The 18094-nt window shown below is 44.6% G+C and overlaps 1 protein-coding gene across 6 annotated transcripts in view; it reads right to left on the reverse strand.

Moving 5' to 3' along the window:
- Window positions 1-14616, reverse strand: part of FN1 (fibronectin 1) — a 62090-nt gene extending 47474 nt beyond the window's left edge. For all 6 annotated transcript variants that reach the window (XM_080933191.1, XM_080933189.1, XM_080933188.1 and 3 more), the window contains exons 1-11: window positions 14292-14616; window positions 13057-13185; window positions 12140-12277; window positions 10775-10906; window positions 9607-9744; window positions 7012-7167; window positions 4574-4765; window positions 3807-3986; window positions 3001-3177; window positions 1947-2099; window positions 385-513 (exon numbers count right to left, since the gene is read on the reverse strand). In XM_080933191.1, the coding sequence (XP_080789317.1) occupies window positions 385-513; window positions 1947-2099; window positions 3001-3177; window positions 3807-3986; window positions 4574-4765; window positions 7012-7167; window positions 9607-9744; window positions 10775-10906; window positions 12140-12277; window positions 13057-13185; window positions 14292-14442 (1675 nt within the window). In that variant the 5' untranslated portion in view covers window positions 14443-14616. The remainder of the gene's footprint in view (window positions 1-384; window positions 514-1946; window positions 2100-3000; window positions 3178-3806; window positions 3987-4573; window positions 4766-7011; window positions 7168-9606; window positions 9745-10774; window positions 10907-12139; window positions 12278-13056; window positions 13186-14291) is intronic.
- Window positions 14617-18094: the final 3478 nt, after the last annotated feature.

Raw genomic sequence — 18094 nt, forward strand, 5'->3', positions numbered from 1 at the left:
GAACCCTCACTGTCAGCTCAGCCTATTGCACAGAGAGCCAAAAGCTGAATGAAGTGTTTTGAGTGGAGGAGGGAATCTACTGGCTTAGTCCTCTACCCGTGTTTCTGCAGCCAGTAATAGAAACGTCCTTTGTCACGAGTCAGAACAAAGCTAAGCCCACTCAATCGCAGTAAAACCACCCTTGTCACCAAACTGAGTGGCAACCAAAACCCTGAGTGGCAGATCAGATTGTACACTGACTGGCCCATAAGAACAGAACACACTTTGCAACACTCTGGGCAGACGGAGAGAACGCAGTCTGGCAACACCAAATAGCTTTCCTCACCCGCAACTGGCCAACCAACCTCCTTGGTGAAAACCCACCAAGCAGAGGCAGCCACTTACCAATAGGGTCACACTTCCATCTGCCTCGGCCCTGACCGAAGCAGGTACAGTTCAGCATATGTCCCTCCTCATGTCGCTTGTGGAACGTGTCATTGACATTGTAGGTAATGTCATCAACGATGCACTGATCTGTCCAGGGAACAGTTGGATGGGTGATGAGCTTTGACTAATGAAATCAAAGCAACTATTTTTCAAAGCATTAGGTTCTGCTGCTGGATTTAACACCTGCTAAAATATCTTTTCTGCTGGCATAAAATAAGCTTTTTTTTTCAAAGCTCAATAATATTAATTTTTACTCCCCTCTTATTCTGACTAATAGACTTATAATTGTCAGGGATTATAGTCCATTAAACTAAATAAAAGCCATGGTAAAACACAGTTTCCCACTAATTTTTCAATAAATACATGCCTTTGTTCCTGTAACATTGTCATTCAGTTGATGATTTTATTTAAATGTGTGGTTGTTACGAAAGACAAATGAAGAAATTTACACAGCAGCACACACTGTAAGCGGTAATCTCGTTTCCGGAACGGAGAACAGTGCGGGCCGGTTGCGTTTTACCAACTTGACACAGTCTACACATAGCTCAGAATGGAGAAAAATGTCTCTCTCCCTAGGACTAGCCTACAGGCAAGCCTGGGAGGTACTGTGGGATGAGGAGGGCCTATTCCACAGCAGGCAGGCAGTGCCAGCCCTGGGCAGGTAATCCAGAGCTACAAAGCCGCTGAACAAGCCATGGAGAACAAGCCAGTAAGCTGCTCTCCTCCACTGTGTGCAGCCTCTGCTTCAGTTCCTGCCTCCAGATGCCTGCCTTGTGCTCCTGCCTTTTCCCCACCATGGACAGTGGCCTGAAAGCTGTAACCTTTTCCTCCTGAAAAAAAGTTACATTCTATCTTTGGGACCCCCATGTCCTCATCCATCAAATGAATGGGCTGGGTTTTTTTTCATACCTTATTAAAGTTTCCTTTCTGCTCTGGAATGTTCTAAGTAACAAAAGACAACACCCAGATATTTCTATCCACTGGACACCATAAAAGGAATCAATGCAGGGCGCACTGGCAACAGACTGGCTATGGGAACTATGCGCCAACTGAGTTTCACCTACATATTATCTTTCCAATCAAAGAAACGGAAAACTGAAATTGCTTTACTAAAAATCAACAACTCCTCATATCATATGTCTGAGTCCGAAGAGGGAAAAGCTGATTTGAACATAAGTACGTATTTGTATCTCCTTAAACTTGGCACATAGAAAACATTTTCCCCCCTTAGAGAAATGATGCTATCTTCTCTAGACATAAACACGGGCAGAACCTAGAGCTAAAAGGATCAAATGACGACCATCCTTTTGGCTCAACCTAAATGCTTACATCCTGGGAATAAATATTTCCAGAGCCCTAGAACTATTCAGTTGACTCAACAGCTCTTCTCAATGGGCTGCTGGAAACGAGAAACTAACACAGCGAGTGAGTGGAGGGTCAGGGACTGCATGCTATCGCGTCCACTTTTGGTAAGTATAAGTTTCCGTACAAACTCCGTCTTCATCAACACACCCGCATACCTCGGAGCTGGGAGTAGGGGATGCAGGCCCATTCTCCACGACCATTCCCAACACACGTGCACCTCATCATGTGGCCCAGGTCATGTTGCTTATCCCACTGGTCCCCAATGCGGTACATGACCCCCTCGTTGGTTGTGCAGATCTCCTCGTGGGCTGTTTGGGAATGGAGAGAAAACAGCTGATGAACGGTCACGTGATACAAAGGGTGTGAAGTTAGCCATCTGCTTTGGTAATCCTGAGAATTCTCTCTCATTGGGGAAGAAGACTGGCAGGCCAGCAACTGGATAAAGGTGGCGTCCTGAACTCTCCAGGAAAGAACTAGTCCAGAGGAGACTGGAGAGAAACGCTAAAAGGGCTGGAGAATGTTAGACTAGGAAAATCTCATGTATTCATTGATTCTCGTTGTCTAGAGGACTGGATTTTACGATAGCCTTGTGACTTCACCTACTGCAACTCCTTCTAGTTTCCTTCTAGAAGGAAAACTGTGTTTGATGAGCATAAATCCCCATGTAAAAAGAGACTATCCCTCTAAAAACCCAATGTCATCTTCCATGGCAATGAGGAAAAGGAAAGTACAAATAGTTCCCTTCCATCCGAGCTCACGACTCTCCATGACCCTCAGGGTCCTGGTTCTACGGCTGGAAGAAAAATGTCTTCTACAGGACTCTCATAATTTAAAACAATAAGCAATCCCTGGTCCTCTTTCTCTATCCAGGTAAACCGAGGACAGTTCTGTATTTGCCAGAAAAATGACTTTTCTGCCTTATTTGGGTCACTTTACTATTTACTAACTATGGTGCTAGTCATGCTGGCCAAGTGTCAGTAACTTAGTCTGAAACAACCAGTAAAGATTTCTAAAAAGTCTTCTAAAAGCACTTGAACTGTGTTTTAAGTTTTGGACATCTAATCGTGTCAATGAGATTTTTAAAGCGTTTCTTTCCACTAATCATTTTCATTGACAGTTTTCTTTTCCCAGTCTCAGGGAGAGAAGAAGGAATCCGCATCAAGTGGCTGCTAGCGGTCTGCATGCGTAACTCCCAAGGTTTCCTCTTACCAGCCATAGGGCAGAATCCAAACTTCTGATCAGCGTCGTAGTTCTGGGTGGTGCCACACCATTTCATGTTGTCCCGCCGACCCTCAGAAGTACAGTCAGTGTAATTACGGTTGTTGTACAGGAAGGGGAAGTGGCACAGAGCACCATTGGAATTCCCACCTCGAGTCTGAACCAAAACTGCCCAAGACAACACACACACAAGAAGAAGGTTACAGCTGAGCTTTGGGGTGCGCGACAAGGAGGGACGACCAAAGGCTTAGACAGAGCCAGGTTCCGGCTGCTAATTCCCAGAGGGCCGATCCACAAATAAAAGATATCTGATAATAATGGCCCCTAAGCTTCTTAGTGGATTTTCATTCATCTTCACTTCCAAAATAGATTTAAATCTCATGTTTTCTCATTTTCCCAGCCAAGAATAAAAAAAGATTAGACGATAGCTTTGTGTAAAATACGGCTCTCCACAGAAGATAAGTACCGGCACCCTTGACATTTATCCTGTGTGTTCACCGGCTCTGTGGGATCATCCACTGATTCCAATACTTGAGCGTCTTTAATCACATCCTAATCCCTATGTGTCAAAACAGTCAAGCCATAGGGCTTCCCCCCTCAGTGACATTTCCCCAGTGGTGCTAAGGGACAGGAAAACTGCCTCTACTGTGGGATTAGCTGCCTCTGGGGTGCGAATAGATCAGAGCGGTGGTTCCTGTGAAGCCCCAAATTAATGATTGAGCTCTGGCACACAGAAGGGTGTGTAGTGTAAGGATAGGCTACTACCACCCTGCTCTGGTTTCTCCCAGGACACTCACCCGCGTGGTCTGTGCAGAAAGAATACTTCTGGTCTTGTTCATAATTTGAAGTTGTGCTACACCACAGATGTCCATCCTGTCTCCCTTCGGTGGTGCAGGAATAGAAGGTTCTACCATTGTAGGTGAACGGGAGGACACAGGGCTCCCCATTGGAATTGCCGCCATAAGTCTGGGTCACGGCTACAAGTGTAACCCAGAGTCTTGATCAGTAAGGTTGGTTCCCACCCTCATCCCTGACCCCATTGGTGGCAAATTTCTGATTTAAATGGAGACTGTGTTACTAACAGGACAAGACAAAAAGTCAGCTGGTTAAGGGTGAACCAGGGTTCCTCTGTTAAGGCCACTGGGAGACACTTATGCTACCATGACTCAGTTCCCCCATTTATAAAGCCTTTATTCATACGAGTTATTATGATTCAAAGATGGCGCAGAGAGACGCATGGTTATGTTCATATCAGATGAAAAAAACAGTATGCGAGTAAAGCTACACTAGAAAGACAATTTTAAAAGAGAGAGAGGTTTTGACACGGAAGAGGCCTTGTGCTGATGAAAGACATCTATAATTCCAAACTGAACTTAAGACTACAGATTATTGATTAGTTGAAAAACAACAACAACAACAACAACAACCACTGTGATTTTCATCACAGGATTATAAACTTTTCTGGGTTTGTGTTTACTGTTTTTTCCCCTTTAAGCAAACATATAAGGCATTGCAGACACTAAACATAGGCTCTCTGGTATGAATGTACATAGACGGTGCCTACCTGTCTCCTGGCAGCTGACTCCATTGCCCAGGCAAGTGCACAGCATTTGCTTGTTTCCTTGAGACTTCAGCCACTGCATTCCCACGGAGTAGACCACACCGCTGTCTGCGACACAGTGGCCATATGGGGCAGGCTGGGGGTGAGTCTGGGGTTGGTAAACAGCTGTTCTGACATCTGTGAAGGAGCCAGATCCTAAGAACATGAGAATGAAAGTCAGAAAGCCAGAGGTGAGTGAGAGAAGTCAGTGAGTCCGGAGTCTTGGCTTGACTTGGAACGTTGGCATTCAGCCCAAGAAGTGACTCATAAGAAGACTCCTCAGATAATCACATCTGAGCCACCAGAATAGTACATCTAAGTGACAAACAGCATTCTGCCACACAGCACTGCAAACCTTCAGGCATGCTAGGAAGCAACCCATCTCTGAACTCCACAAACCTCTACCACTCCCCAGTTGCCTGGCTACTAGCCTTTCCTGCCCTGGTCTAAGATTCAACCCACTGGGCTCTCATTATGCCTGGGTGCCCCGCTCCCCTCCCCTCATGGATTCCCCCTCCACCTGAAATGGTCTCCCTTGTCTTTCCCCCCTCATAGCTCTCATATGCACAGTGTGTGGCCTTGACAATCCACAGGAGACCTCCTGCCCTCGCTAAAACTTCCTTCTCAGGAGGACACCCTGGAAAGCCATAGGTTTCCCAAGTTAGCCCTCTTCCTGGGTGTGGGTGCTCAGCAGAATCACCCAGGATGTGTGTTTGTTTTCCTAAAGCCAATTGATCCTCTCGCAAGTTTCCTCTGTAGTTAGCACAACAGAATGTGCTAGCTTCTTTTAGAAATCTGTCTTTAGAAGGCCAGAGTCCTCAGCAGCACCAGACCTGGCCATGGAAGAGCTCCCAGAGTGAATCTAGCCTCTCCCCCAGCACTGGTGAGCACTATACCCAAAGAGAACTCAGACAGAGGATGCCAATGGTGGCAAGGCCCACCATACAGGACATCAAGGCCCTCGTAGAAGAGGTTGTTTTGTCTAACAGTTTCTCAAACCTTTTAATAACGAAATACCTCAGTATATTAATGTTCCCATAAAAAGCAGTTAACATGTATCGCTTATCCCAGTTAACTCAGAGTTGATCCCTAATCTAGTTCAGCAGATTGACATTCGTAACTGTTCTTCCTCTGTCTTATTGCCAATAGCTGTTTTTATTGATGATAATTAGATAATGCAGAGATCATCAAATGTAACCTTGTTTGCTTTCACGAGGATTAATTAGGTCAAGATAAACTCATCAAAAGGGAAAAAAAAATCTAATTACTATTAGCTAAATGATTGATTGCTAAGAGGCTAAGTAACAACGCTGGAATGGAATATCACATAGTAAATAAAAGCGAGATGAAAACAGAGTGCAGTAAATGGGAAGGTGCCACCCACAAAGGCTGTGTTTCCTTCTTCAGATGTCTGTGTGTATGAGAGACAGCAACCTATATCGAGCAGATCTGACTAGAACTTACTAAGTAGCCAAGGATGACTTTGAACTTCTGATCCTCCTCCCTCTACTTCCTGATCCCGGGAGTCACAGGCACAACACACCCTCTTTTATTTAGTGATGGATGGGGAACAAAACCACGGGGCTCTGCGCATGGTCTACAAGTGCTCAGAAGCCCTGCCTCAGACTCTTAGAAAACATTGAGATGCAAATGTCTTTTTATTTGTTTTAGTTATTCTTTTAAATCTATATGATAATTATTGGGGTGTTTTAGGAGGGTGCTGAGAATTGAACCCAGGGCTTGAGGATTCTAAGTGCACACCACACATTCATTCACAAACTATTACTCGTACATGTGAGTGAGGGTGAGTGCACATTATCTATGTAAGCGTGTGTGTGTGTGTGTGTGTGTGTGTGTGTGTGTGTGTGTGTGTGGAGAGAGCTTGTGCATGCGGAAGGCAGGGATTAAGCCCAGAGACATGGATCTTGTTTTCTAAGACACCATCTCTCACAGACTTAGAATATGACTCCCCAATTAATTTCCCCAGGAAGAGTGGGCTGGCCAGCCATACCATCACTCCCTAACTTGGAACCACCCCCACCTCCAAAGTAGGGTAAGCGGGCTGGGTCCATGATCCCCAGAATCCCCCTGCCTTTGCCTTCTTGGTGCTGGGATCACACTTGGATATTTACTTTGGTTCTGAGCACTGAACTCTGTCCTCACGCTCAGAAGACAAACACTGTACTGACCGAGCCGTTACCAGCCTATCACTGTGTTTTCCAAACCTCTGTTCTAGAGGAGTGCCAAATGCATTTCTCAACTTCATTCCATTCAATTTTGTTCAATATATAGACTATTTATTTTAAAACAAAGTTGTGTAAAGGATCCCAGCTTCTTAGCTGAAGCGCTGTGGATCAACCTGGAATGGTCCGTCAAGCTCCTCCCTGGTCCCCGAGCCTCACCAGCTGAAGCACTCTGAAGAGCGTGTCTCTCACACTTCCACTCCCCTCTGCCATTGCCTGTGCAGACGCACTGGAGCAGGTTTCCTCTGTTGTCCTTCTTGCTCCATGTGTCTCCGATTCTATAGGACGTCCGGGTGTCCTGATCATTGCATCTGTCTGTTTTGGGAAAGAAGCATCGGGTATAGAAACGATCGAGTAATTGACAAGCAGCTATTCACAGGGAGATGGGAACGTTGGGGTTAAATGCTTCTAAGTGGCTCTTGGTGGTGTTAGGACATCATCCTACCGGGTGCTGGGGATGCAGCTATTACAATTCAGATGCACGATTTGTTACAGTACAAACCTACCTCTCCATTTGCAAAAGAAAGAAAGAAAGAAAGAAAGAAAGAAAGAAAGAAAGAAAGAAAGAAAGAAAGAAAGAAAAAAGTTCTGTGTCTTCTATTGATTAAAAAGAAATTCTACATTGCTTTTTTGATTTGATTTACTCTCTGGCATTCTATTTACTCCTTCTCAGCATCTTCCAGCCCTTCTCCTGGTAACTACAGTCTATGGCCCTTTCAATAGCCAAACATCCTCAGAACACTGGAAACCACAGGGAGGCAGGTCTCTTCCACCCGCCCCAGGGAAGCTCTAAAAATGACAAGCTTGGCGCTTTCTCCTGTTACTTAAAAAGCTTTCTGTGGAAAAACAATTTCTTTGGCTAGAAGTTTCTCTTTTCTTGCCCCACCCTAAAACACCTGTTTTATAATTATAAAGTCACCCACACCTGTAACCCCAGCTCCTGGGAGGTAGGGAGCAGGAATATTAAAACCTCAAGGTCTCTCTCAGCAACATAGTAAGTTCTAGGCTAGCCTGGGTTTATGAGAACCCTCCCTGTATAATAATTGTAGGAATAACAGTAGAAATAATAATAATTAATAATAATATTTTTAAAAAACAATTAACAGCAAACATAAAAGTCACCAACAAAATGGCCTTATGCGGGGGTTAAAAGTTCTCTTCTGGAGTTAAGGTTGCTGTCTCTTATTATGGCTGTAAAAAAGTTGGCCTCAGGCATCCTTCTTCTCCCTCCTAGTACTCTCTTGAAGTCTTAATTGCTGCCTCTGCTTTCAAAGTTCCATCAGTAGAATTTCAGACTAACAACAGCCTCAGAATTTGCTGAAGCATGAACTTTAAAATGAATGTGAGAGAGAGATAAAAAAAAAAAATCAAATCTAGATATCTTTAATGTGTTTTTGTTTATCCAGCTTAAAACAGTAATTAAAAATACCACCCAAGTAAGTTCAAATTCTTTGCTAAGCAAAAATAAGTCACGGATAATGATCATGGTTTCCCCAAACGTTCAGGCTCCTTAGACCTTTTGATTTAAAACTGTGATGCTCTTCAGTCTTCTAAGACCTCTGTGACAGTACTTTTAGCTGAAGACAAAGTAGACATCTAATTCTGGGCCACTGAGCTGGCTTAGGGAGTAAAAGCGCTTGCCACCAAACTTGACAACCTGAGGTCACTGCACCCTGCATGGTCCAAATTGTCCTTTGCCCTCCACAGGCACACTGTGTGGCACGTGTACCTCCTGCCTCTGCACACAGAGTAGGATGTGGAAAGAAATGTAATTCAGACTCTTACCAATCACTTAAAAACTCTTCTGATGGTAAGCTAAGCATCTCAAACAGATAGCAAGTGTTCGATGAACTATTACAAGCATGTGGTGGTACAGGGAGGGAATACGAAATGGGTTATGGCTTAGCCTTCAGAGATCACTTTGTAAGTCAGTCTAAGACGAGAATGGCTTGTATATTACTCACTTACAAAGCTTGGCATTAGGAGTTCCAGCAAAGATACTGGAAACAAGGTCAGGTTTGACAACAGTTTTAGCTGTGTCCTTGGCAGAAAAGACATCTTTGACCTCCGTTCTTGTGTGTATTTGCGATTACCTGAACCAATGGTTGATTTTTTTTTTCTCTTATGACTCTTCATTTGCAGCAATATTTAAGTCACAAAGTTAGACCTTTATTACTCACCTCATAGCGTATGAGCAAGGATGGGTTATAATTTAACAGCCTCTCTGCTCAACAGAAGAACAGACACACAGAAATGTGTTCCACTTTCCTATTTGAAGGTTAATACCAGACACTTCTCATTCCATTAGGTCCCTGTTCAGTCCCTAACCCTTATTTAAACTTCAAACATAGAAGGAAATCTGAACGTTTACAGCTTTTTATTTCCATACCAATAGCTCCCCCCACGTCAATGGATCCATTTACAGGCTACTTTAGGGATTTAATTGTCCTTAGTACCAGAGGAAAAAAAATCTCTGATAATCTCCAGATCTAAGAAGACCCATTCAGCATCTGACTAATCACTAAGGCTCTTTTTATTTTTCCTAGCAGACTGCTTAAGGCAGTGTTGAACTGAGAACTCTCTTTCTAGTTATTTAGTGTCCTCGGGAAAAAGCAGAATGTGTTGGTTATGCAGTTCTTCTGGACGTCTTATGACACCGTATAGTTGCCAAAGCATTACCCAGCATTACAGACTCTCTCTAGGAATCCAGAAGCAACAGCAGGCTGCATTTAACAGAAAAGAGCGAAAACATACTTCTAGAGGTACAGGTGATGCGCCCGTTGCCTTCTCCTAGGCAAGTACAGTCCACCATCATCCAGCCTTGGTAGGGCTTTTCCCAGGTCTCCCCCACGACGTAGGAAGTCCCAGCGGCGTGATCAAAACATTTCTCAGCTGTAGAAGAAATTGGAAAGCAAAAAGAAAAGGGAAAAGGGCTATTTAAAATTATAGTGTCTCCCTGTAATTTAAAATGCAGTATGTAAGCAAAGCCCCAGCCACATTTCTTCCAAGTGGCTCTCTGTTCAGAGGGGAAGGCACGCCCTGCAGCTAAGCACATAGCAAGAAGCCAAAGCAAGAGGAAGCCCCAGCCCCACTGGCAGGCAAATTCTATTTTCCTAATGAGTACAGACTGCCATTTTCTGACAGTCCCAAGCTTCTCTCTAGCATTTCCAATAGAAATAAATGTATATCTGTACCCTGTGGGAGATGACCCTATGCAAAACCTCAATCTTTACTTTTAATTCATTAATCTGGTACTGGGAATTGAACCCAGGACCTTATGATTGCTTCAGCAAGTGCTCTCTACCACTGATCTGTGTGCGTCCCTAAACTAAACCAATATAAAAAGAATGAGAGGAGAGCTCTTTCAATTTTAGACTAATGTAAAAAGAAAAAGACTTAAAAAACAAGTCTGATTTGGAGAACTAAGAAATAGAACCCAGAACTTTGGGATTCAGAGTATATCTGAAGCTGAGACAATCAATCAATCAATCAATTAAAAAAAAAAAAAAAAACCACCATAACCTTTATTGTTTGTTTTTAAGGAAATGACCAAGGTATGACCGGAGACATGTGGCACGTTGAGTTTTGACTCCCTGTGTTCCAACAAGAAACATGTCAATGGTTTAACTTCCCTTGCCCCCTTTAAATAACGTGTCTTCACCAAGGAGACTACATTGCATATAAACAAAAGATATCACTTCTTCCTAAAGATTTTAACTCCACCTTGTGCTTTTGAAACAAAATTAGGATTTCTTTATGTTTCATACTTGAGGATCTGATTTCCTTAAGACTGGGGGAATCATATCATATCTCACTAGCTTGTACATTGTGATTCAGATATCCTGGCCAGTGATTTGGGTTAGCCGTGTTAGAGCTCTGCTTGCGCCTCCCTTCCCCACAATCCCCCGTGCGAGCCACTTACCTATAGGTTTACAGGTCCATTCCCCTTTCCCATTGCCCAGGCACAAACACTCTAACATGTAGCCACCAGTCTCATGTGGCCTCCTCCACTTGTCACCAATCTTGTAGGACTGACCCCCTTCGTGACAGCGATCTGTTACGGATCAAAGGCAAATGTTAGGGGGAAATGATTCAGAGAATTCGGGGGGGGGTGCTGATCTTGAGTGCTCATGCTGGCCAAAATGCAATCCCTAACCCTGAGATCAGCTCTCCTGTCCACAACAGCAAAGCACAGGGCTAACAACGTATCTGCTCACTTGGTTCAAGTACAAAGGGAAAGCCATGGAGAAATCTGAATGGTAAGAAATCGTAAGTCATGGTTCCCCAGAGAGATCGCAGATAATCTGTTCCCTAGACAGAAAAAAAGATCTGGGAGGAATTGTCCTCCTCTTGGGCAGCAAGGTGAGCTACATGGATTCCAATTTCCTGGAGTAGGGAAGAGACTACACTTTACTCCAGGGTGGAAATAGCACCATGTCGGAAAGCAAGCATACACACTCATGAACGTGGAAACCCTGATGCTGTTTTCTTAGGCTGTTAGATCCAATGGCTGAATTGTATGCAGAGTCTTAAGTACTATGTACCACTGACTCTTGGGCTTTGCCAGGAAACTTGGAAAAACCCTAAGAGTAAGTGTTGGAAATATTGGTTTGGTCTATCTATTCAGAAGAGACTGATTGGTTCTTTTGGACCGAGAGCTTACATTTAAAAGTCAGCTTAAAAAAATGTCTTATTAAGAGAAAGTACTGGCAACCCAATAAGTCATATTATAAAGCCTGCCTTGGCTGTAGACTTCCTGAGAGTCAGCCCAGCACCCAGAGTTCCCTGGAGATGCCCTGTGCTCCTCACTCTGTGTTGTATTTGAGAACAGCAAGATCTTCTCCCCAAATCTAATCTATTCCTCACCAAGAACCAGACTCCATGACAAGGAACAAAAACTCATCTGGCTCATAGCTGCAGGTGATAATGTGATCAATCAATCTGGCTCAAAGATGCCCAGATGATTTTAAATAGGTACATCCCTTGGGTGTATCTTATTGAAAAGAACCAAGAGATCTTCCACTACACACACACACACACACACACACACACACACACACACACACACACACGGGGGAGGGGGAGAGAAGGAAGTGTTTCCATCTCTGCTCAGATCCATCTTTCAGAAGTACAAGAGCTAGGTGGGTGACCACATGGGGTTTGGTCATTAAGGTAAATCTCAAAGTAAAAAAAATGTTCAGCCAGGGATAACAGAAAAGGGCAGGGACAGGACGGAGAGAAATGTTGCGCATGTGACCTCCACCACATCACAGAAGGCCTTTCTTACTTGCTATGGTACAGCTGATTCTGCCTCGCCCAGCCCCGATGCAGGTACAGTCCCAGATCATGGAATCTTTGGGGCGCTCATAAGTGTCCCCCACTTTGTAAGTGTTCCCAGTGTATTTGTCAAAACAAGTCTCTTCAGCTGTGGAAAGGAAAAGAAAAGCCCAGGTGAGTGTCACACACATAAATGGCTACTCCGAAACTAAAGTGAGACAAATTTTAAGTTAGGCTTTAACAAAACAAGAGCGCTTGACCTTTGGCAAGCTCTCCAAGGCCCTCTTATTTATAATGTAAAGAATTCTCAGGAAGAAGCCACACCCTGTGACCAGCTGAGTTGCAAAGGAAAGATTTCGAATTCCAGTCTCAAACCAGGGAAATCAATTCAAGGGTCACATGAGACACAAACAGTTTGAAGGTTCCCTGCTTGTAGCAGGTGCTGGCCTTTGTCAGCCCCACTGAAATATTTCCCCTGTACCCTCCCTCCGCAGCCTCTCTGAAGGGACGGCTGTAATTCACAAGAAGCCTATCAAGGGGCTTCGAAGTCTCAGAAACTGCAGCTAATAAATCACTTTACAACCCAGTGCTTCAAAGCAGATTTTGGCCCATAATTGGGAGCCAAAGATCTGAGATAACTTTCTAATAAATTAAAGTTTTATAAGCAAACTTTTTATAAGTTTTTTTTTTTTTTTTTTTTAATGGGAGAAGTGCATTTTCTAATCGAAATCTCTGAAAGAATAAAATGAAGGCTTTGGGAACTAGTTTGGGTTACATCTGTTTTAGAGGTAAGAGCATGGGAAAGGCCGGCATAAGAAGTTTTTACTAAGAGAGAATTACAAGTGATTCTAGCAGGGGGTGGGGAGGCAAATGTGCTTTCTATTTAAAGCATCTTTCCTGCCAGGGACCAGCCTGCCTTCCACTTACGTTCAGGTTTGCTCTCGCAGTTAAAACCTCGGCTTCCTCCATAGCAGGTACAAACCAGGGCGTTGCCTAGGTAGGTCCGTTCCCACTGCTGATTTATCTGATAGTGCTTCCCATTGTCGAAACAGCCAGCTGTGAAAATTGACAGGGAGAGTTATTACAGTTTCACTCCTCCCCCCTCCTCTTTTCCCCTACAAAATTACTGAATTTTGCCAACCAGCTTGGTGAGCCTGAACAAACACGAAGATTCTTAAAAGCAATATTCCACTAAAATACAGATGTGAAAACCAGCTAGTCAAGGATTTAAGCATTGTTTATGTAGATGGACGTTTAGGGTTTTTTTTTTCCTTCTTATCTTTTAACACAGTTAAAAGTTATACAATGACGTCATGCCCGTCTGGTCAGGGGAACATCAGCAGAATTCAAACATTCTGAGAGGCAAAAACTAGAAAATACTTTTAAGTCACCAGGGGCTTCAATTCTCTTAGCAGCAACAACAAATAAGACAAGAAAGAAAACTTTAAGTTGGGTGTCCTGGTGAATATGCCAGTAACCCCTGGCTCTGTAGAAGCTGAGGCAGGAGAATTACTCCAAAATGAACACAAGCTTGGAGAATATCAAGCTAGCTTAGGCTACAGTGTGAGATCATCTCAAAAAAAAAAAAAAAAGAGGAAGGACTTTTAAAATTTCCTCTAGCCCAAGATAAAAAAGAAGAGTGTGTCTCTGAAAAACTGGAAGAGAAATGCCTATCCTTGCTCTTGGTGAAGAATCCTGAGATAAATCCTCAAAGCACTGAGCCAACTACATCTCTTACAAGTTGGTAAGAAACTACCTATTTAGATCGTTTTCTTCATCCCCGTTTGTTAAATATTTAACCAACTATTTACTAATAAAGAAAATAAGGATCGTGGAACTACACTAATCTCGGGTGTAAAATTTGTAAGTTTGTGTCTCTCTTCTCCCACGTTTTGGTTCCTGGAAGGGCGAACTGAGGTGTAGAATGTGTTAGCTCACTTGAGGAGAAGGACATGGTCCCTGGCTCCACTGTACCCTCAACCAGCCTGCCTAAAACCTAAGCCTTTTGTGTCCACAGCTGGTTTCCCTCAGTAAAGCGCGCACTCACACACGTTCGCACAGCCACGCACGCGCGCAAAACTTTTAGCCACAACTTCAGCGGGCGCTGAGGACCAACCCATCCCTGGTGCCGGCCGGTTTCAGCCAGACGGACGGTTACTCACGCTTGCTCTGACTGACAGCCACCGGGGACTGAGGCTGCACGATTTGCTGAGCCTGCCTCTTGCTCTTCCCGGCTTCGGTGCAGCGCACCGACGTCCCCAGGCACAGGACTGCCAGCAGCAGCAGCCGCCCGGGTCCCGGACCCCTGAGCATCTTGAGTGGATGGGAGGAGAGTCGCCCTCCCCAGCAGGCAAGTGGCCACGAAGTGTGGTTCCCCTCGCAACCTGCGGGAAAAGTCCTGAAGATGGAAGGCGGATGGGAGGGGACCAGAAGTTGTGGCCGCAGTCCCGGCTCACACCCTGGACTCCTTTTCTTCCCCTGTGCAGCGCAGCGGGTGCGAGCGGCTGAGCCCGGAGAGCAGAGGCTTATATGGGACAGTCCCTGCCCGCCCCCCACGAGGCCCTGCGCGCCGGGGAGGAGGGTCCCGTCCGACTCCCCCCGCCCCTCCGGCCGCCGCAGCCGCCGCCGACCGCGCACCGATTGGCCCAGAGTCCGGGTGACGTCACGGGGTACGGTGGGTTCGCCCCGAACAAAAGAGATGCTGATCTCCCGCCAGGTCTGGGACTGGAGAACTTTTTTTTTCCCCTCTTTGGTTTCCTTTGCGGTCGTCAAACTTTTTGGGAGGAGGATTGGGGGTAGGGATGGGAAACGGCTGTAAAGTGAAGTAGACTCGGAGGAAAGGGAAGGAGGAGCTGGAGCCGAATGAAGTCTGGGGTGGCAAGGTTTACCCCCTCATCTCTTTCATTTTTTTTTTTTTTTTAATTGGTGGCCGTGGTGGTGTTTGAGAACATTGCGTCACCTCTGGGAAAAGTCTGTGCTCACCGGAGTGTATTTTGTGGGGAGGGAAAAAGTCATTAAGCGGCCACCACCTTGTCCCTGTAGGAATCCAGACTTCACTTTTGCAGCCCCGGGGCGGGGCGGCTCTTTCTGGGTGCTTCTCCTGGGTCCTGGGCGCCGCCTAGGGTCCCTTTTCTTTGACTTTACGGTGTTAGGTAGACTCAGACCCCGTTTTCTCCACGCAGTACCTGCCTGGTTTCGAGGACGAGCCCGGGAGAGGGTGAGCGCGTGGCAAAGGTGATCCCTTCTCTGAGCTTCTACAGTCCGGGGCTCTGCGCGGCGCCCTGCAGATTCCGGGCAAACTCACAGGACCAAGTTTCTCTGCAAAGATGAAGCAACCGAAAGTTTCTTTTCTAAGTCACGAAGCAAAGTTTTCCCTTCCTGGGAATGGGGTGCCCGTTTCTTTTAGAAGGGCAGCGGTGAAGAGTTAAACTGGCTGATGGGGGGGGGGGGGCTTTGCGTCCACACCACGTTCACTGGGCCATTTGCACTCAAAGCAGAGACCTAGGTGGCCTCTGTAAGAGAGCTGGGGTAGGATAGGTACAAGGGATGGCTTGCCTTCGTCCAGCCTTCCCCGAATCCCCTTGTATGTATCTGGGCTTTTATTTTATTTTTCAGACTTCACAGTCATGGCAGAGTTTCACTATACAACCCCTCTCTGGCCGCCAGATTTTTTATATTTCAGTTGTTACCTGCTCCAAGAATGTATAAAGTTCCACTGAAAATTCTCCTGACTTTCTACACTACTGAGATTGGAACGGGGATAGGAGACCTTCCCCTGAAGCCAGCAGCTCTAACACGCTGGTCTTTTTTTTTTAAAACCTTCAGATACACACAAGCCCAGTTGCTTTGGAAGGGCTTCAAAAACGAGAAGCCCACTGTTTTCAAAGCAGCAGGTCCGAACCCCAAACTTGGCTTTCTCCTTCAGTTAGGCGCGTGGTCTCATTTGCTTTGAGAACATATTAAAGCTACCAGCAAAATATGTTATTTGTACCAGGTTCTTGTTTTTGCCAAAAGTTCTGCCGTAAGAATAATTTGAATTTGTATGCTTTATAAAAAACTCGACACACTAAAGACTCAAAAATTAACATTTATTTTTATTGATGTAAAGAACTTAAAAAAAAAAACACACAGCGAATACCAGTTTCTCACAAGCGGTGTGTAAAGTAAAGTAAGTCAAGAATCTTTGTGACCAACACTCGGGGTTGAACGGGTGCCATACATTCCCCCAAATTTAGAATCCTGTCTGAGTTAGTTTTTTTGGAATTTCTCATCATCCTTTGACAAAACGGTTTTCTCTTTCAGAAATAAAAGGGCTCCTTGTGAAACAGTGAACTTCTGGGAAGTGCTCTCTCCAGGGGGGAGAAGGATACCTGGAAATCGAGCTTGCTTGGTAGATAAACCAGAAGGGAAGACTTTCCACAAATATGGTAGATCCTGAAGAAAGGAAATGAGCAGTCAGAAAAGAATTTTGTCGCAAAAATATGATAGTTCTGTATATGGTATATTTACTGTACTCAAAGTACTTTAGAATAATAGACTTGTTAGAGAGCTTTGCAGGGGGTGGGGGTAGGGACTTTACATTTCAGAAGAAAGTTCTCTCTTTCAGTCCCTTGGAAAATATCTCCAGTGGCCCACAGGCAAAAACATTTGACTGAATTTTATAGAAATGCTTTTACTTGAAAGCTGTGTTTTGTTTTTTTATTCTAGACATGGAGACATTTACTTAATTAAGGTAAACCAGTCTTGCTACAGTATCCCTTCTCCCAACATCCTGAAAACTTCCAACTCTAACCCAGAGACCATTACATCTTAAAGACTACAGTTGGGGTCAGGGAACTGGAGAGATGACTCAGTGGTCAAGAGCATAGGCTTCTCTTCCAGGGGACCCACGTTCTTTTCCCAGCAACCACATGATCACGACCACTCACAAGCAGCTGTTACTTTAATTCTAGGGAATCAGTCGAAGTTAGACCTCCCCAGACTTTTGGGGTTTTGTTGTGGGTGTTCTTGTTGTTGCTGTCCTTGGCTTGTTTTGTTTGGGGAGAGTTGTTTTGTTTGTTTGGCTCTCGTACTTTTAGCATTTTCTGGTTTTATTTCAAAGACCTGATCCTAGGTTGCAACAACAGAGCATCCTCTTTCCTTAGTTTTTTTTTTTTCCCCCCTAGGAGGAAGTTGGCCTGAATTCAGTATATAGGTGGCCTTCCTTTCACCATCAGCTCCTTGGGTGCAGAGCAAAGAAAATTTATTAGACCCACTCACTCAGGACTAAAATAGAAACAGCTCATGGGATAAGTTTTAAGGGTAAGTCTAATAAACATTATAGGAAGTATTGCTTGCATACTAGGGGGGATGGGGGGGAGAATCCCTGATAACATTGGAACTTCAAAGAATACAATTGGATGGCAATGGCTGGGGTTTTCCCCCTGAACTTCTCCAGTTACTCTCTCAGTTCGGCCAGCCTAAGTCTTTGGCTGGGTGACCTTAAAACTTTTAGACCTTGTAGCATGTTCATAAACGTGCTGATTTTTCTGTGGGTAAATTGGATGGAGATAGATTACAGGTGTTTTGTTTATGTTGGTTTTTAGGGTTTGGGGAGGGATGTAACTTATTGTTGTTTTGTTTGTGTTTTGTCATAAAACTCTCCCTTCTTTTTCTCCTTAAAACAGCCATGTTTGCAAAAATGCTGTTCATTAAGCACAGGTGCAGAAGAGGCCTAAGCTGCCCCGTGAGCAGCCCGTGTGGAGAGTGTCGGAGCAGTTTGTCCGGACTTGACAGGAAGCCTGCGACTAGAGAGCAAATATTTGATAACAGTTTTAAATTATGCCATGAAAGCTGGCTAATTTTAATTTCATGAGCATCTTCTTTATATCTGAAGAAACTTTAAAATATATATATATTTTTAAATCAGCACTTTAAAAAGCCCTAATCTATGTCTTTTGCTCCTTAACGGGAATACTCTTTTCTT

Source organism: Micromys minutus, assembly GCF_963924665.1.
Source record: "Micromys minutus genome assembly, chromosome: 19".
NCBI classification, from domain to species: domain Eukaryota; kingdom Metazoa; phylum Chordata; class Mammalia; order Rodentia; family Muridae; genus Micromys; species Micromys minutus.